The sequence below is a fragment of the Harpia harpyja genome, chromosome Z, assembly GCF_026419915.1.
Source record: "Harpia harpyja isolate bHarHar1 chromosome Z, bHarHar1 primary haplotype, whole genome shotgun sequence".
NCBI classification, from domain to species: domain Eukaryota; kingdom Metazoa; phylum Chordata; class Aves; order Accipitriformes; family Accipitridae; genus Harpia; species Harpia harpyja.
The window spans coordinates 23,202,785-23,222,921 of NC_068969.1; the positions used below are offsets into that span (position 1 = coordinate 23,202,785).

General features: G+C 45.9%; 1 protein-coding gene across 13 annotated transcripts in view; it reads left to right on the forward strand.

The window, feature by feature from the left end:
• Positions 1 to 19,565, forward strand: part of ITPR1 (inositol 1,4,5-trisphosphate receptor type 1) — a 185,799-nt gene extending 166,234 nt beyond the window's left edge. For all 13 annotated transcript variants that reach the window (XM_052778069.1, XM_052778068.1, XM_052778071.1 and 10 more), the window contains 4 exons: positions 425 to 590; positions 1,374 to 1,534; positions 13,599 to 13,760; positions 18,818 to 19,565. In XM_052778069.1, coding sequence (XP_052634029.1) covers positions 425 to 590; positions 1,374 to 1,534; positions 13,599 to 13,760; positions 18,818 to 18,904 — 576 coding nt within the window. In that variant the 3' untranslated portion in view covers positions 18,905 to 19,565. The remainder of the gene's footprint in view (positions 1 to 424; positions 591 to 1,373; positions 1,535 to 13,598; positions 13,761 to 18,817) is intronic.
• The last annotated feature ends 572 nt before the right edge of the window (positions 19,566 to 20,137 follow it).

Below are 20,137 nucleotides of genomic sequence, written 5' to 3' on the forward strand. Positions count from 1 at the left end.
TGAAATGAATACTATTAAATTTCAGCAGAAGACTTTATGGTCAACACTGCTACTATAATGATATATAAGCAGATTAATATAAGGATATGATTTGGATGGGCTTGCAGGGTGGGGATGAGGGGAGAACAAATTTCAATGTGTGTGAGAGAGAAGAGGACAGACTTGGACACAGTAAGCAGAATGAGCAACTCTGTAGAGATTGCATACTGGTAGCTGACTAATTTGGCTTTTCTTTCAGTAATCTTGCATTTTAGTTTCACTTAATGTTTTGAGTTGTAAGTTATCATTGGAGAGCATCAGAAATGGAGACTCTGAAGGGAGGGGTTGTGGGGCAGTGTACTCCGTTGCTGAACTGAGAAAGGCATGGTAAGGGTTCGATGTGCACGTATTTGGGTTGTTAATTATTAAAATATGTATCTTGCAGGAACCTCTCTTTGCTGCTAGAGTGATATATGATCTGTTATTCTTCTTCATGGTCATCATTATTGTCCTTAACCTGATTTTTGGTGTGATCATTGACACTTTTGCTGATTTAAGGAGTGAAAAACAGAAGAAAGAAGAAATTTTAAAAACGACTTGCTTTATTTGTGGTAAGTGTAGAAACACACTCAAGAGTAAGGGGTTGCTCTCTCAAAGTCAGAGATAGCTGCAAACTTGCAGTAAACAGGAGTCTGGAATTTCTGGCTGTTCCTACCTTGCATTCCTCAGCTGGTTGATATTCTCAGGTACCACACACATCGGAGCCTGGCAGCAGGAAGAGAGGGGGAATGTATGCTCAGTATACCGTTTTTTCCTCAGCTCCTTAGTTTCTGTTTCTCCTGTGTTTCAAAGAATAGTTTCCTATTCGAATGGGAGAGATTTTTATAAACAGTTGTTTTTTCCAAGGGTGTAGAGTGTTGAGTAGTGCCCGTGAAAGTTTTTCCCATCAGTAGATTGGGAATTAAGCTGCCGAGCCTTTGAGGCCGGTGCGGTTAAATGCGATGGTCATGCAGAAGCTGGATAACACACAGACTGACAGAAGTAACCTTTGGAAGTTTGCTGCAAAGCAAACGTTGCTTTTGGTATCATTTCGCCTAAAAATAGGAGATACGTTACTAAAACCAGCAAGCTGATTGCATACAAGGTTTTTTTTAATCAAAAGTTTTCTGTTATGTATAGTAAGTGTGAGCAGTACTTGTTAAGCCTTCTTTCCTCTTCTTGCTACATTGTGGGAATTTGTTAGAGAGTTTATCCCTGTTACTGAGTGTTCATTTAAGAATGATTGCGACTGTTAAGAAGTGCAGCAGACTGTAGAAACAAGTTTTGTTCTTAGAACTCATTTTCTTAGTATCAGTTTGTAAATACTAAGGGTTATATATGTGTCACTCTTGTAGGTTTGGAAAGAGATAAGTTTGATAACAAGACAGTCACATTTGAAGAGCACATTAAAGAAGAGCACAATATGTGGCATTATTTGTGCTTTATTGTGTTAGTGAAAGTAAAAGATTCAACAGAATATACAGGACCAGAAAGTTATGTGGCAGAAATGATCAAGGTGAGTTTGGAGTTCTGCTTTTCTCCCCCCCCACGCCCCCCTCTCAAATTAGACCAATCTGCTGGCATGTTTGGTAAATATAGTACTCTGTATTTTATTTATTTTGCAAGCAAAAACTTGGGGTAAGACTTATTCTGCAATAATAGGCTTGATCCAATGCCTTTCCTTTTAGAAGCATCTCCTAAAGATAATATACTTAAGATGTACTTGGCAAGATAACTCGATAAAAGACATTGCGTTGATGGCAGCGCATTGCAGCACGCTGCAAATGGATGGTGCAGGCAGGGGCACTCGTGGGAGCCGACATGTGCTGCAGCACCGCAGTCACACGGCGATCTGCGTCTGCGTACCTGCAGCTTCTCGGCCTCCGAAACCCTCCCGTGTGTATGCCGAAGTAGGTGGCAGTGAGCAGTGACAGTTAGGTAGTCTCCGTGGTTTTAAATCAGGTGAAGAGAAGGTATGCTGTTTTGAAAACTAATGTTTAAGGGAGAATATTTGTAAGCTGGCAGACGTGTCTGAAGTGTAACAAACCGGTTATAACCTGTCCCAGTACAAATATCTTAAACTGACTTGTAGGATTTGTTGTCATATTTTAGCTTATTGTAAAAAACTAAAATTAATATCTACTCAATTGTAAGGCCTTTTAATGAGAGAATTAAAAGCCTCGTCTCTGGCAAGCTGCAGGTTCAGAGCTCCTGGAATTAGATCCTAAACCCCCGTTACTAATTTGTGTGTCTTCTGGCTGGTTAGCAAAAGCTGTTTCTGATTTATAACATTTCAATTAATTATTTCTTTACTTGCCTTCAGACGAATAAATAGCAGAAAACTTTTCTTTATTTGTCTCTAGCTTTTTTGCTCCAGAGGTACAACGTACCTTTAAGTGGGCAATTTGTCGTGGCCCCGTCAGCATGTAAATCCCACCAAGATCTCTTAGAGGTTAAACATGTTACTTTGGGGTCACTACAGTGTATGTCCTAGTTCTGGATTTCTGCCTCTGTAATGAGGGCTTAAAGAAATCTTGTGAGCAGTCACCTGATAGAGGATTAGCACAGTGAGATAACTAAGTACATCACTGCTGCTTTCTAGTTTGACCGATTATGTTGCTCCCTTTATTTATCCCACTGCAGCAAGCATTACTTCAGGGGAAAGCACTGTACTCTTTAAAATGTTTCTGCTTGTAAAAGAGGATCTTGTGTTGTGTTAAAACTAGTTTTAAAAAGTTTCAGTTAATGAACAATTTATTAACAAATTATTATTTCAGATTAACAGTTCAAATTAGATAAAAACCAAAACCTAGTCACTGAATATGTTTGCAACAAACGCAAAAACTGGAGAACTTTTATCAGAATTCCCATTCATAGAAGTGTCAGCAAGGGCTGATTACTGTGTGTTGAATGGGAGTTTGGATAAATTATGCATAGACCAAGTGTCTCATGCAGATGCAGTTTTATATAACTATATGCTCTAGGTAGAGGTTTGGAGTATGTCTTGTAGTTGGTGGTTTTTTGCATTTCATGAGCCGGTTTTAAATTGAGAAGTAACAGCAGGGTCTCACTGCAATGCTGTTGAAAGCGTGGTGTAACCGTACAAGCTGTGGAATAGGAAGTAAATTTGCTTTGCACATCAGTGGTCTGCAACGACCCGGCACAGGCGTGACCGGGGCAGCTCAGGCTGCTGCTGCCCTGACACCGCAGCTCTCAGCAGCATTTTGCAGTCGATGTGTTCCTTGGGACTGATCTGGCAAAGCTTCCTCTGAAAATCAGAAGCAATTTCTTTCCATCATCCGTTAACATTAAAAACATGCTTTTCTGCCCTAGAAAATCTGAGTGTAAAACACGATGAATATATTTTTCTACCAGACCTGTTTTAAATACTTCTGTACGAGTCAGAAATCCTTTTTTCTGCCTACGGTATATCTAGGAGTAACTTAGGGCATGGTTCATCTTTTACTCAAGCCTTCTGTCTTCATCCCATGAATCTAGAAGGATGGGCAAAAGGAAAGCCTTAAATATGTCAGTGGTTCCAAAGATTGAGATTCACCTGTTGGAGGTGATGGTTTATTTTGTATTTGTACAGAGGGCGAATGGGAACCTGCGGTTGCTTAATGTCTGCAGCTACTAGATTCTCCTGGAAAGCCTACTTACATCGTGGGTAGATTTTAAAAGGGATTTTCTCCCCACATGTGCAGACTGAAGGTGGCACTCTAACATCTTTGATAATGACAAAGATGGGGCCTGTCTTTTCCTTGGGCTGTTCCGTGGTACTATTGTTCAACTGCAATTAATACCCATTTTTAGTAGTTGAGGGTAGGAAGCATAATGTGCTCCAAATCATATTGCGATGACAGAATACACCTCAAATACGCTTCACCTTTGCTCTGACTCTCAACAGAATATCTTTAGAAAACTCTGGGATTTCTGCCTTTTGGCAATAGTAAAAAAAAAAAAAAAAAAAAATTGCCTCTGACATTTAGTATTTGTGGGTTGTTCCAACACTAGAGAACATTAAAAAAACAAAAACCCAGAAGAACGAATTTAGGACACTAAAATTATATTCACCATGAGCTTGTGAGTTGCATCCAGTGCTGCTTGTACAGTGCTTTAAAGATATTTTAAGCACTGTCGTATCAAAAGAATCCTGGACAATTTCACTTATGCCAGTTAGTGAATATTCAGAAGCTTTAAGAGTGATCTTGAATTTTGATGTTTTCTTGTCTAAAAATAATGTGTGTAGAAAGGCAATTCTGAGGCTATCCACTGTACTGGAGATGGCAGAGCTGAATCTTGGCCATAGAATTCATCTTGCACCCTGCAGGAACCTGACCCAGCATAAAAAGAAATTGTAGCCTTGAAAATCAATGAGTAACTACAATTCTTTAGTGAATTTTATATTTCTGCATGGATAGAAGCTCAGTAAGTTAAAAAGCAGCATGCAGAAAGAAGTCAACAGTTAAACTTGGAAACAGTTTAAGGTTTAGAAGTATTTTGAGCACTATAAGCCTGAGCAAAATAACAATTAAAAAACCCAATGATCTGACAAAATAAAATCTAATAGACTGTACGGATAGTACTGATTGGTAAGTATAGCTTCCATAACGTTTTTCTGATACAAATACAGGTCTGTTGGTGCTTGTAATCTCGGATTGTTTTTGTTCGCGTTCCCCCATGTTTGCGGAGCCCGGTGTGTTTGTGTGCCACTGCGTGGGAAGCCAGGCTGCAGTGGTCTTGTAGCTACAAGTCCAGACTTTTGATAAGAGGCCTGGAATTCATCGCCAGCTTTTCCCCCTGTAAATAGGGATAATATTCACTTTCATCAGTAAGGTGAGCGTGTGCCTGCTGTGATATGTGATGTAAAACTTGGGATATCTTAAGAATCTTCGCTGGGAATTGCTAGAGCAATGTGGTGGGGAAAAATGGGATTGCTGGTTCTGTTTGATGTAGAAGCTGAGCTTGGGTACACACCCGAGCTGCTGCAGTGACTCATCCGCTGTCCTGGAGTCCTTACCAGCACTGGCAAGGTTGATAACCTCCGCAAACAGAAGTTTGGCATGAAGCAGCTCACCTTCGAAATGCATTCTTGAGCCACCTCCTAATATCTGTTTAATAGCACAGACAGTACTGTAGGATGTGAGAAAACATCTAGTGGTAACAGAGATGGTCTTTAATTCTTGGTGTTTATAAAGCCCTCCCGATGACCTAATTTCTGCTCCTCTGGCTAAAGCACTGCAGATGCGCACTTAAGGTAGTGCGACTTCAGGATGGATCAATGTCTTTCCAAAAGTGTTTATCTGGAAAGTATGCTAATGATGCTGCAGAGCTGGTAGTCCAGTGCCTCCTGCGTTTCCCAGGAACAAAGGCATACGGTTCAGCTGCTGTGTGGCTTTGTAGTCACCGGGGAAGATCAGGTGATGTCTGAATAATACCAAGCGTGTAGGAGGTGGGGGGATCCACTTATCGTGTTGGCCAGACATTGACATCCACACCCAAATGACTAATGTGAACTCGGCGCAACTCCCTACAGATTAGTTCATTTAAGTGTCTTATCTACCCGTCCTGTCTTGAGAATTTCTGAAGTTTTCTGCGTTTGCCTCCAGTTACTGTGGCAGCCTCGCTAGCAGCAGCCCCATCGGTACAGCTGTCACTTGAGTCTTGGCAAAGGTCTGCTACAAACAGCTGTTCGCAGGCTTTTATAATATGTAAGAAAATCTTACTCTGAAGCTCGATACATAGAAAACCACATATACATTTTGGGTTTGTGTGCATTCGTAAGGTGGTGTGCGTGCAGCTGCAGTGTGTCACTTGCATGGACAAATATTTGCATACACAACGCTTGCATACCCTAACGAGGGGATTTGCATATACACCTTCACATCAACATTTGATCAGTGTGGGTAAGGGCCGCATGGCTGTGAGTGATTTTATGCACGCAGATGTGCATATTAAAAAAATAAAGGCTTGTTTGGAAAAGTTTTTTTAGCACAAAGCTTCCTAACTAGCTGTTGCAGTTTCCACAGATTTTTAGTCTAGTGTTGCACCAAGCAGGATACATGTCATTAACCTTTATTACAAAAGTGAGATAGAGAGGTGCAAGAGATTGCCCAAGCTCACAAGTCCAGATTGAGAGCGCCGAGTCCTGAATCTTCAACTGGATTGTGTTGTCATTTGAAAAATGACGCATTTATAAATAGGAGTGATGGTGCAGATATCCTTAAAGGAATCTGGAATGGAAATGAAGGCTAGAGATTTCCTTTTGTGCCCTAATTAACCTCTTTGTACAAAACTGGAGATTTAAATATATTACTGGGCTTTTTTTTCTTTTTGTCTTGAGCTATGTGCTATACCATAATCGGAAAGTATTTCTTTTTACTGTTTTGAGCGTCCAGTGTAGCCTGTAACTTCTGCCAGAACGTAGCCTCCTAGTAAGCAAAGGCAAGGTTTCATCAGTGTCAAACTTCTAAAATCACATTCTTCCAGAAGTGCAAGTTCAACCTGAAACCTCTCCTAAGGAGTTAAACACCCAGCCACGATTGTCGCTGTGCTCTGAAAGTCAGCAGGAGTGTGTGATTCACAGCCTGCACGAGGCTCACGTGATGATGGCTTTGAAGGGTTACTGTGTCCCCAGGCTCTATATTGAATATAACTTGGTTGGAGGTGGCCAAGACTGGATTTGAACTGCAGCGCTTATAGGATTAACAAGTGGCAGGCCACGATGCTTCAAACCTGAAGCATTTCAAAAGGGGCTTCATGATTCCAGCATTGGTGAAAGACGTGTATACAGCCGAAATTATATAGTCTGAGGAAGTATTAGAAACTGAGTTACATTCGTAATGTAATTTGTGCCTGGAAATCCGGTACTTTGGGGCAAAATTGAATAGGAGAGATTTGTCATGTCAATACTTACCAAACCAACTGCAGGCGCAGAAGAGAGCAGCCTGTACAAATAACTTGTATGCAGTTGCTCGGTTATAGACGAGGAAACGGGGGTTTCAGGGCTCCTGGTCGCGATGGCGCTGGGTGCAAGCTGGGAGAGGAGGAGGACTGAGGTCAGGGTATGAACTGGAGCTGATAGTGCTTAATTTAGTGGTATCTTCCCAACAAGCTGCATCTTGAGGTACCTTACCAGAGTTAGCCAATATAATTAGAGGCTTAAACAATAAATAATAGCAGAGGCATAGAAGAGCCAAGAGGTGTGTTTGGCAGAAGGCCCTTGGCTGCTGGAAACACTGTGTCATAGGCACGGGCCCCGAGCTTTGCATTTAGATAGCGAAGCAACTCGTTCCACCCTTGAAATCGGCATTGAAGTGCAAACCAGAAGCTGCACGGGGAGAAACGGTTGGTGAACCTCATCTTCCCCATGCCGCGTTAGTATGCTCTTCCCTCGGAGGTGTGCACGCTGGCGTGCCCTGCAGCGTGCTGCAGAAAAAAAAACCCTCCTGTTGCTGGCATTAACCTTACGCGGCCGAGTTCTTAGTTTTCCCCAATAAATGACCTGGGCAGGCATCCGTGCTGGGAATATTGGGTTAGCATCCCCACTGACGGATCAAAGGTTTCACTTTGGCTGAGCGTGTGGCAGAAAAAGGGGCCTGGGTGGATGAAAACAGAAGCAGAGGCTTCAGCCCGACTCTGTGTGATGGTTCGTTTGGGATTCAGGTGGGTCCCAAAGCAGCTTGCAGGGTGGGCGCTGTGTCCTCGCTGCTGGGGCACTGCCAGCCCGCGCCCGGGACGGAGGGGAAAGGTTTCCAGCTGGAAACCATCGAGGGCGGGCGACGTGCCGCGGAAAATAAATCGCTCGGTCTGCAGCGCTGGCTAGGGCAAAAAAGCCCCACGGAGCTGTCTGCATGTGCCGAGGAGGTGGCCCGGGGCCGGGGCGAGGTGGCCGTCCCCTGAGTCATCGCTGCCGCCGCCTCCAGCCCAGCCGTGCCAGGGAGCCCGTGACCCCGTGCCGCGGGGTGCTCCGCCGGCCACCCGGGCCGTGCCGGATGCATTGTGCAAGAGTAGGTGGGTGACTGCTGCCATCGCCACCAGCAGCTGTTTGTTCAACCTTTGCATGCTTAATTGTTTTGTCCTGCCCCACCGACGGTGGTGTAACACGTCCTACTTAAAATGTAGATCCAAACAGCCAGCAGCAGGTTTCTGCGGAGAGGTGGCACCGTCCTTTCGGCAAGAGTAAGGAGATCGCCTCGAGGGATTCCCACCAGGACCGTCCGCCTCAGCCGTATCGAGCTGGGTGATGCCTGGTGGGGTAGCTTCACTGCTGGTAAACACGACGCTCGGCTCAAGTGAGTCACCCGCAGCAGAGCTGTCACGGGGATGTACAGGGGGGTCATTTCATACGGGGACACGCTGTTGTGGTTTAACACCAGCTGGCAACTAAGCACCATGCAGCCGCTCGCTCACCCCTCCCTGCCCCGGTGGGATGGGGAGGAGAATCAAAAAAAAAAGTAAAACTCGTGGGTTGAGGTAAGAACAGTTTAATAATCAAAATAAAATATGATAGTAATAGTAGTACTAATAATTGTAATGAAAAAGAAGATAACAACAAAAAAAGAGAGAAATAAAACCCAAGAAAGACAAGTGATGCACAGCACAATTGCTCACCACCCGCTGACCGGTGCCCAGCCAGTGTCCGAGCAGCGATCGGCCCCTCCTGCCCGACTCCCCCCAGTTTATATACTGGGCATGACGTTCTATGGTATGGAATATCCCTTTGGCTCGTTCGGGTCAGCTGTCGTGGCCGTGCTGCCTCCCAGCTTCTTGTGCACCTGCATACTGGCAGAGCATGGGAAACTGAAAAATCCTTGACTTAGGATAAGTGCTACTTAGCAACAATTAAAACATCAGTGTGTTATCAACATTAGTCTCGTACTAAATCCAAAATACAGCACTGCACCAGCTAGTAGGAAGAAAATTAACTCTGTCCCGGTTGAAACCAGGGTGCCCGGTTGGTCGTTTTCCACCTTTGGAAATGGTGTCTGTCTTCCAGGTTCCCTGCTCTGCACCAGTGCAAAAGCCGCTTAGATATTTAATCTGTGGCAGCAGTGAAAAAGGAGATTTTTATACCATTAACCTTGTATCATCAGCCTCCTGTTTAAATACATGGTGCATGTGAGGACTTGAAAATACTCTTCGTGTGGAGGGGAGACACGGTCAAGTGCTGTTTTTCATGGAGAGGGGAGAAGTGCAGCTTGGTGTGGGAGAAGTGATGGTGAGCCCTTTGCAGAAGAGAGAGAGAACCTACGTGGGGCTTTTTCCAGGAAGCACAAGAAAGAACCAAGAGGAGTTTCATCTCGCCACAAACAAACAAAAAAATTAATTTTCAAAGCGCTTCACAAAGCTGTGTATTAGCTGTATGGGTATGATTTTTAATGACACATGACAGAAACTGAAATTTGCGGCTGCCACCTTCCCCTACTAAATGGTGGCTGCTGGGCAGCCTTCTGGTGGCAGGCTATAGGGATTTATTTTGATGAGCATTGAATCAGCCCTTCAGCACCCCATAACTATTAGGCGCAGCGGTCGCTGAATAAATGGAGACTCAGAAGAGGAGCGGCGATGCGGCGCGGTGGTGCCAGAGGTGAGGACGAGCCCCGGTCCCTGCCGTTAGCGGCCGCCTCCTGCCTGAGGAGCGGAGCTAATGCATCTCTTGGCACGGCTCGCCTTGAGGTTGCCTCAGAAACCTTTCTTAGAATAAACTCTTTGGCAGAAGCAGGGAGGAGCGGGCGCTTCTCAGAATGAATTGCATCTGCATCATGCAACGCCGCTTCCCCTTTTTCAAATTTCCAATCGTGGACGGTCAGCCTCGCCCCCATGTCTGAGATTTAATGATATTTGCTTTACAAAGAGGGACTTTTCCAACTTTACCTAGAAAAGAGCTAACCCGAAACCCAGCACTTGTGGTTAGCCAGCTTCCGTCAGTGGCTTTAGTCAGTTCGTCTCTTGCAGCGGAGGAAGCTGTGACTGTGACGGGAAGAGGGAGCTGACTGCACACCAGGATCCCGGTGCCTCTGCTTGCAGGAGGACCACAGCAGACAGTGCATAACTGCATTGGTATGTGAGGTGCCAGCAGCCGGGAGGGTGCACGGCGGGACGAGGGACAGGCAGGGAAAAAGGGATCAAGGGGGAGCCTTTCCCGTCACTTGCTGCCTCTGAAAAACTACCAAACCCCCAGTGAAAGATGTAAGGCTGTATCTTTAAAGGCACCCCGGTGTTCAGTTAAAGTTCAGCAGAAACTAGATCATCAAGATATAAATCTTTTATTCAACCCTGAATAGAAAGCGCTCTGCAGAGGGAGCGCTGCTGGCAGCCGTGGGGCCGGGAGCCGGGCTGGCTGCTGCACGCTGGCCCAGCGGGCTTGTCAGCGACTGACCTTTCTGCATTCCTGCTTATTTCCGTTTTCACCATCTCTGCTTGAGGCATCATCATTTATTTATTTAAAAGAAAACACCCCCACAACCTGCCCCGCTCCCCCTCCCCACCCAGCACGGCCAGGGATGGGCATTGGGGCAGAATTCTGCCTTTCAGCAGGCTGGTCGCATCCAGGCTCTCAAGCTTCTCTCAGCGGTGCTGGTGGAGGTTGTAGGAACAGGCTGGTGGTTTTCCATGTGAAGCCAGAGTGAAGGTATGCAGGGTTGTGCCTGCAGAGAGGAGGAAGAGGAGGAGGAGGAAGAAGAAGTGTGTCCCTGTGTGCTGGCAGCATCCCTGCTGCCCTTTCTGGAGAGGTCCCAGCAGCCACCATGAGTCAGCCAGCACTGGTGCCAGTTTTACCAGCATCGATGGAGTTTTACCTGCACATCTGTCCCCACGGTTCCTCACCTCGGGGCGTTTGCCCAGGCTGTTCGGGTGGACATCCCCTTCTTTCTTGCTGGGTGGCTGCTGGATGCTTCCAGGTGAACTTTGGGTTTGAGTCATGCCAACAAGCTATATGAAACCTGAAGGGGAGCGCAGGTTAGGCCCAGCCTAATGACATGGGTGGGCAAAGTGATGTACAGGTCCTTCCCTAAGCTTGTCTCTGCACAGAAAGTTTCCAGGTGCCCCTGTTAACTCTTTCACAGGTGGGTCAGGACTTAGCAGGGGTATTGCCAGTTCCAGGCTCAAAAGTGAGTCCTATCCTCACAGCCCGGAGGACCACGAGTCTTGTCTCCTTTTCGTTAGTGTGCGGAGTTCACATGGAGCATTTTTGGGGTTTCATCTTTCACCACTGCCATGAGAACTAGAGAGGCACTTTGTTGTTTTTCAAGTGAAAGCCAGGATTTCCCATACTCAAGCGGCTTCAAGAGCTGGGGCTTTCAGAAGAGCAGTGAGTATGAAACTTCTGATGAGCCTGCAGAAGCTGTCAATGCTATAGTGCTTGCTGGTTTGATTTCACCATCCGAGACTGCCCGTCACCTTCCCTGCCTGTAATGATCAAGTTGCAACCTCCGCAGCAGCTACAGCATTTGCTTATATTGCAAAGTAATGTTAGAAAAGGTTTAGGGTATTTGTTCATAAAATGTTGCAGGTAGGGAAAGGCTGGTGTTTCCAGGTCCTGCTCCCCTCGTCCCTTTCAGAAGGATGGGGCCTGGGAGCGCTCTGGGGATGGGCTTGGGAAGCTCACCTCTTCGGGAGCAAGTAAAATAACAGTATTTGTACAGCAAGTAAGAAGTGGGCAGGAGATGGGCAGGAGCTTCAGGGATCTGCTCTTGTGTCTGCCTAGAAACCTCAGGACATGGACCTGAGGGTCCAGGCAAACCTGCAAATATAAACTGCATTTTAGTCTTATTTGCCTTGTCCTTGAAAACCTCTTGCCTGGAGGAGAGCAGGGAGGGGAATAGCTATTGGTTTAGTTTGTTTTCCCAGGGTGGGGAGGGGAAATGCTTTGGGGGGGAGGTGCTGGACCTAAGCACGAGTGATGAGCCTGTCCTCTCTTCCCTAACGAGGATTTAACTATGGCTGGAAGAACACAGTGAAATGTTGCCTGTTACTACTATTAGATCTTAATTGTGGGACTGTCATTTCCTAAAGTCCAAAATATTTTGGCACTTGTCTTCATAAAGGCATATTTTTTTTGTGCATATATTTTTTCTTTTATTAGCAGAAGCCATCTGCCCTGTAAACAGAGATCAGGAGAAAAAAGCCTCCCTGGCAGTTTTGCATCATGTGGGAATCCTGTGGTGCGCTGCATGGGAAAGGGCCTGCTTTCTGCCTTTTAATCTCAGCAATAGTAAACTCTAAGCAGATAGAAGCAACTAATTTAAGATGATGAGTCTTGGCATCGCATCTGAATTGCAGAAAGGATGTGACTGTAACTCTCTGTAGAGGTGCACAACCCTGATTTAAGCAGGATGGATGCTCCTGGGAATGAGTGAGCATGGAGGGGGGGCAGAGAGATGGGGGAGATGGGGTTCAAGGTAGAGATTTAGGCAGGCCATGGCAAAAAGCCAAAGAGAGTTTGTAGTGCTATAAAAATGAGCCGTAGTTTTGAGAGAGAGACCAGCGAAGAGCCTGGCCTGCGAAGCAGGGCAAACTTTGGCTGCCCTTAACCAGTGCTGTTGATCGATCTCTGATTTGGGATGCTGTTAATCCAGTAGGCTATTACCGTTTCATCTGGTTTGTTTAAAATATTACCAGTTGTTGTAGTGTCACCCATGAGAGTGCACACATCCTGATGTCATCCAGTGTTAGTTTAACTTCCATTTTAGAGAGTATCTCCAGCGTGGGAAGAGAACCAGAGAAGATAGGAAACCAGTTCGGTGTTGAAATTTAAGGTGTCAAGATGCGGTATACACCCCTCCTCCGCTTTTGTGGCTTTCTATTCCGTTCCTGCTTTTATTTTTAACGTCACTGGCATGTACGTGAGTGTGTGTGTGAGCCGCTATGTACATATTAGTAAAACTGAGCATGTGTCCACTGAAGTTCCTGGCTGTAACTCAAACATGGAATATTAGAGAATTTGTATGCCTGGGCGAAAACTTTATTATACACAATTCATTGTAACTTAATCTGTCCCACATTTTAGCCTGAACCAAGCAGTCAGAATATGAATTTTTTTCTTTTTCATTAAAAAGGAAGTATTTCAACTATGAAACATGGTTTCAACTATGAAACAGGTAGAACATGGTTTCTTTCATTAGAAAGGACAGCCAAACATTGCTTGATCAAAAAAGCAAACCAGCCTTATCAGCAGAAGATCTCCAACAAACACAAATTAAAAGACTATAAGATGGCAGCAGATTTCTAGCCCTGGAAAATGCTTGTCCACATATGAAATCTGAGCCTGTTTAATGTCCAGTGTTCATGTATTACACTGAAGTGTATCCAAAGAAGAAATGGCTGGGGAGAGTGAGTTTCTGGAAAGGAAAAGCCAACAATAAGCAGCCTTAATTTTTAGTAGTTACGTCTGAAGTGCCTTATTGCCTCTAGCAGGCAATTTTGCAAACTTTTCAGTAAGATGCAAATGAAAATAACTACAGAGCTTGTGTATCTGAGGAATGTCCCTGCGTGGCATTAAAAACCTGTCTGCACTCAGCCGCTCGGGTGCAGGTTTTCATTTGGCAAACACTAATTGTGAACTCGTGTCTGATCCTCAGGAGAGAAACCTGGACTGGTTCCCCCGGATGCGGGCCATGTCACTTGTGAGCAGCGACTCAGAAGGAGAGCAGAATGAGCTGAGGAACTTGCAGGAGAAGTTGGAGTCCACCATGAAGCTTGTGACCAACCTCTCTGGCCAGCTGTCAGAGCTTAAAGATCAGGTAAGGGAGATCTGGCTGCGAACGGGCGGCCACGCACTGCTACGGGCAAGATGAAGGTCCTGCAAGCCTGTTGTACAAAGTGGTGTTTTACAGCTCCATGGCTCCTGCAAACCCCGTGAAGATCTTTTGCTAAAGTAACTCGTGTTTAGGAAAGAAGTGAACAAACAAAATGTCCTGCCAGAGCCCTGTACCCCAGCTGCCCTCCTTGGCAGTGCTAACCGAACTGGTGTAGTCCAAAGTGGCCACCTCCAGAAAGGGAAAACTTGCATTAAAAAAAAAAAAATCAAAGCTGAAGTTAACTTAAATCAGTCCTCGCTGGTGCAGGGAGCCTGCATGTATGTATGTATTGTTGTTGTTGTTACAGGTTTTAACCCTAAGACCTTAGCATGATCCTGTAAGTCAGAGGGTGTGATATTGATAGAAGCGCTGTGTTGCTGCGTGGACCTCAAAACCCACTGAGAAACTGGAGAAATACTTGAGTGGTTAGCTTGCACTGGTCTCCTCCGTGCTATCACTGCGCTGCTAATGCAGATAAAATTTGGCTGCTGTCGCGCTTTTAGGCTGCAGCATAGACAGACATACCCACAGAAATATTTTGCATTGCAGCATGTATTGCTGCTGCTTAACACATGAACACCGCATAGATCTCTGAGTATTTTTTCGGTGCAGCAAGAGTTTGAGGACTTGTGTTAACTTTTGGCTTGGCTGGGGCTCGAGGGGATCATGGGTATTGTTCCCAGCCCAAACCCAGGGATGGCTTTGTGAAAGCCACAGAGGCAGCAGGGCTTTATTTCATGTTGTCCATACGGATTACAGCCTAAGTGGAAGTAAAAGGGAAAATGCTGTTGCCTGCCCTGGTGGGAGCTGTTTGCGGCAGCAAAGTGACTAGCTGCTTATCTTTATGGATTAATAACCTGAGCCAGATGGTTCAGTTAGTTAAGTTTATATAGATATCGGCACTGGATAGTAATAATTGCTGACTTGCACATGATGGTATCCCAGGGCAGTTGATGGAATTGCCCAGGGCAGAAATGGCCAACTGATTTGGTTTGTTATCTCTTCAGATGTGATCTGCTTACTGTAGCGCAGTTGGCACAACTCTCTCCAATACTAATCGGATTCCTGCTTCCCATCTCTGCTCTGGGTTGGCCGGGTTTGTCTGTAAGCTAGTTATCTTCACGGAGACATGAGTCTCTGGAAGCCAATATTGACTGAGATCCCGGCTCCCTGCCTTCCGATCACGCTCTGCATTTCTGATGGAGCTGGGCCCTTTTACCTGACACCCCATGGAGCACAAGGAAGGGATTAACATGTAGGATTGGGAGCAGAAAACCTTGCTGCTCTTGGCTGTAATTAGTTTTCAGACACTGTGCCATGGACCCCTTTGCTCTCGCTGGTTATGAGGATGGAGGATAGAGGCAGTTGCTCTTTTGTCTGTGCTTTAATACTTGCTGGGTAGTGGTTTTGCTATTTTGCCTGGAAACAATTATCTTGAAACATGTGTCTTACGTCTTCTTGTTGAAGGGTCTGACTCAAAGTGGTCTGCAGTCACCAGGAGTCTTTCCATCAGCCACAGCCAGCTCTGGATCAGAATGCATTTATTTCTGAAGCTTGCAGCTCTTGGCTGACCAAGCACTAAAAACCCTTCTCGCTCTTTGTGAAAATAAGAATGAAGGATTTAGCTTTTAGAGAGCTACTTGACTGTAAAAGCAAAAGAGGAAACCAGCTTCATTAATGTTGTGATAGCTTTTAGGAATTCCCCTAAGTACCATTATTGAGAGCCCTGCTTAAGTTGCAGGATGCTCCAATTATGTGACAAAACCAGTATATCCATTTTCCTGATCAGGAACTGTCTCCAGGAAAAGGAACTAACTCAGGGAACTTGTATTTGTATTTATTTTTTTGTAATTAAATAAAGGGAAGGGAAAACCTCTCATTCATTTGCTTTTCAAGCTCGTTAGGTTTCTGGAGATTCTAATTGTTAGAAACTGAAATCCAGCCTGCCTTCTTTCACCAACAAGTGCACCAAGAGCCATTAAAATCTTGATCACTTTAATTCTGTGCAAAAAGATTACAACATAATTGTCTGCAACAGCAGGGGATTAGATGTAATCATTCAGAAGCCCTTTCCAGCGCCGTCCTCCGGTGTCAGCGAGCGTGAGGCATCTCTCGCAGACGCTCGGGACGGTCCCTTTGCACCCGCCGGGACCCCTGACCTCCGTCGCCGCGAGCGCGACTCGTTGCTGGAGCTGCTGCTCAGGTTGGCTTTAGTCGAGCGGGCTGGCGAGGAGCAGAGCGGGCAGACGCTGGCGCGTCCGTGTGTGCGTGCACGGTCGGCATCCCGCTCATGCGCTTTGCACGTGCCCTGCTCCCGTTCCTAGAGGTAACTCCAAATCACACGTGACCTTTGGAGCTAGGCAGCGTGCGTCTGGGCAGTTATATACGATTATCGGAGAGGCCAGCTTGACTCAGATGAACTTCAGGCCCCTTGGTTTTGTTTTTTAATCCTGTCAGCATTACTCCAGTAGCTGACAGCTCCCCAGCAATACATTGCGCATATCTTTTATTGCCTTTTAGGCCCAGGTGTACAGTTGCTACAGCTGTAAAGCTTTTGCAAGAGATTTGGTCTCCAGGTAAATGCGATAGAGATTAAAGTTGCTCCGTCTTGCAGCCCTGTGCCCTCTAGACAAGCATTACTTATCTCGCAGGATTAATAACGTTCTGCATCGACATTGCAATTGCATTTCTCTCTCTCTGCTTTATGCTTTATTCTTCCTTTTTTTTACAAGGCACGTCTTCTACGTACACCTGCATCAGGGTGCACCATCCCTTTTTCTACACAGCATGAAAAATATGTATTACAGTCCATTTTCGTTGTTCTTTTCTCTTTCCTTTTTTTTTTCATGTGTCCTCTGAATCAGTTTATTTGCTGCGTGAAATCGTGGCTCTTAGTTTGCTCAGTGAAACTACTCAATGTAAACAGGCATTTTAAAAATGAAATCTTGCTTGCCTCTTTGCATTTCCAACTTGTGGGTTATCTTAGAGACAGTTAAAAAAAGTCCCAGTGGTTCAGCAGGGGAGTAGCTTGTGTGTGTGTGTCTGAGACCGGAGAGCGATAGGAAGACTCCTCTCCTTCTGCTCCTGTTCGCCTGTGAAACGTTACAAGCCTTTTGTGAAAACAGACTTCCAAAAGTGTGGTACAGGGGACTGGGAGGTGTGACCTGTCCTCGTGAGGCTGTGGTCGTCTTCCCGGAAAGATAAAATAACAGTTCTGCCTCCCTTGGGTCAGGCGATGAGCAAGGCACCAGGCTGCAGTCGAGTTTAATTATGGTTTCAAGAGGAGTTACTGTATTTCAGTCCTTTCCCTGGTGATTAAATGAGTGTAATTACACACAGCTAGCCTGAGCGAAAGCCGTGGTGTGCACAGTGCTGTACAGCCCCTGGGACACGGAGGAGCCTTTTGGAGGTTGCCCAGAACTGCCTGTTGTGACTAATTCTTTTCCCCCTAATGAACTCCAGACCCGAGGTCAGCCACCGGCCGGCTGCCCCAGCATGCCAGGGTACCCCACACCAGAGACGGAAACACTATTCCCCATCGCCAAAACTGGAGTCTTGAGACAAATACCTTCAAATGCGGGCTACAAATGGACCGAATGTGCGAGCATGCTATGTCCCTTATCCTGGAGTTACTTCCAGAATCAATTATATTGGCTGACATTTGTGATTAAATATCTGAAAAATGAAAAAACTGAAGGATTGTGGGTGCAGCTGTTGCAGGAAAAGCATTGCAAGGAATTCAGTTAATTCTCATAAAGAAAAATACTCCAAATTGTATCTTATACTTGAACGAAAGATTACTTTTTTGGGGTGAATCAGCCTTCGGGCTAGGTTTTCCTGTGTGCGGGCGTGTTGCCGGAGGGGTCCGGCGAAGCCCTGGTGAGCCGGCTGGCCTGCCCCGGCATACCTGTGCCTGTTACAGCAGCCAGGCGCGCTCAGCCCGAGGGAAGGAGCCGCAGAAGCGGGACGTGAGTGCGGGTACTCGTGCACACCGTCGGTGCCGCCACGGATCACGTGCAACGGTGCGGTCGTGCGTTCGCACGTTGCTTTGAGGGTGCGGGGGCTCTCGGGGGAGCCCAGGTGCCCGAGGAGAGGTGTCGGGCTCCCCTCGCCTCGGTGGTCCAGGGGCGAGGAGCTGTCTTGGCATCCTCCTTGGCACGGCTGCCGCAAGCCGTCCCACGTGTTGGCTCCTCCGAAGCCGAGATGCGGTCGCAGAGGGAGCCGTGGGGAGCGCGTGCAGTGATCCAGCTGTTCGCTGCTGGACACCCTGCCCATGCTGGAGTTGCTCCTTACGTGGCGTGTCGGCTTATGCAAGTCGTCAGAAACCTCCCGAGGTTTCAAAAAAAAGAGAGCAGAGAATTGGATTGTGGCCATTTCTCAATATCGGTAATAAAAAATGATGATCCATTTTCAGGTCATGATTGCACTGATCAGGAGAAATGTTATTCTATCTGATGGGAAGTACTGCCAAAGGTTTGGCTGTCTGGCAGTGAGGTGGTTAACCTCCTGTCCCTGCCTTGCGTCTTGGCTTTTGGCAGACAGAGAGGGATGTTGGCTCGCTCCTGATGAGAGCGGGAGCGCTCAAGTCTATTCCAGCAAAGACAAGGGTATTCCCAGCCTGACTTGAGGGCTCGCCCCTTTTTTCCGTCCTCTGCGTCTGGTCTGCCTCGTACATTGGACCGGTTACAAAGAATTTCTAAGAGGGGAGGTTTCTGCGAGCTGCTCTCTGCACTAATTCGCCTGGCTCTCCCAAGCTCTCTTCTTGCAAAACGGTAGTCAGCCGCACGAGCAAGTTCATGGACGTCCCTGATGAGTGCACGAGACAGGGCTGTAGTTGCCGCTTTCATCTATTAGCGCTTGGCACAGCGGACAGAGGAGCGTTATTTGTAGAAAGTGGGTTTCAGAGCAAACGCTAACCAGTAAAGGCAGCGCCAGGTCCTTCGGCGAGCTGACGCACAGGAAGCATCTAGACCTAATGAGCAAACTTTTTAATTTTCCAGATGACGGAGCAGAGGAAGCAGAAACAGCGCATCGGTCTCCTAGGACACCCTCCGCCCATGAATGTGAACCCGCAGCAACCGGCATAAGTCAAGAAGGGTCACTTGCCCCTCTCGCAACAGCACGAGTGATGCTAACCCAGAGTTCAGATCCGACCACTGAGGCTGCTTCTGTGTACGTTCAGTTCATTTTGTAAATAACCTGTTTTTATACTATATGTATATGACTGCTACTATATAAAGTTTTGGGCATACGTATTGTAATGAGAACTGTTGGCACAGGACGGAGGTTAAACTTTGTGCCAAAACTATCAAAATTGCCTTTTCCTTGGAAGGACTAAAGAGAGCACCTGAATTGCACTTGAAAAGAATATTTGACTATGTGACATGTATTTTGTATTTAAAAAAAAAAATAGAATAGCTAGTATTTATGTTTTTATACAATTGTGCAATATGAATTATGCAATCACAATATATTTGTAACTCCTGAATGTCCTAAAGGGAGTGCACATCTTTGAATCTGGTGTGTTAGTACAATGTAATAAATGGTATAAAATTACAGGTGTAAATGAGGCTGCTGCAAAATTGTGTAACTGGTGATTTTTCATACCCTTGGACATTTTTGTACCATGTGTGTAAATATCTTGCAATGCCATATCTGTTGCCTCTTCCTCCCAGAGATAACGCTGGGAATCCGTGAGCTATTAAATTGGTATCAATTAAAGCAAAACATTACTTTGAAGCTTCCAAATGAGGAAAGCAGGAGGTATTTTTCAAGTGACTTCTTCAAAGTACTGAGGCTAGAAGAGCTCAGATACCAGGTTTTTTAAATGCTAAGATTTCTTAAAGGGAACTTTTTATGCAAAACGAAGTTTGGGATGAGGATGCACTGCTGGCGAGTCGGTGCAGTCTCCTACGGGCATTTCGTGCTATGACACCTAAAACCTATCACGAGGCTGTCCAGGCTTTGCGTTCTCAGTGTGTAGGATCCTTTCCTTGTATTTTTTCTTTAGAGACCTATGTGCCTGCTAAAGCTTTAGCAAACAGGCATTGCACCGACTGAAACATGACCTATCCCATTAGGACCATTAGCTGAGCACTGACTTGTGTAATGCTTCTGAGAGAGCCACTGGTTTGAGGTTGGTCTGTCCCACCCTGTCCCCTCCCTCTCGCCCTCCATTCGGTCACTGTCTTTGGTTGCTGATTCTAGAGAGTATGAAAGGAAACTTGGTTTGGGTTTTTTTTTTTCTCCAATCCGTTGCATAGTTTTATACATGGACCTCATTTTACAAAAGCTAACTTCTCTGCAATACTGTCTACAAA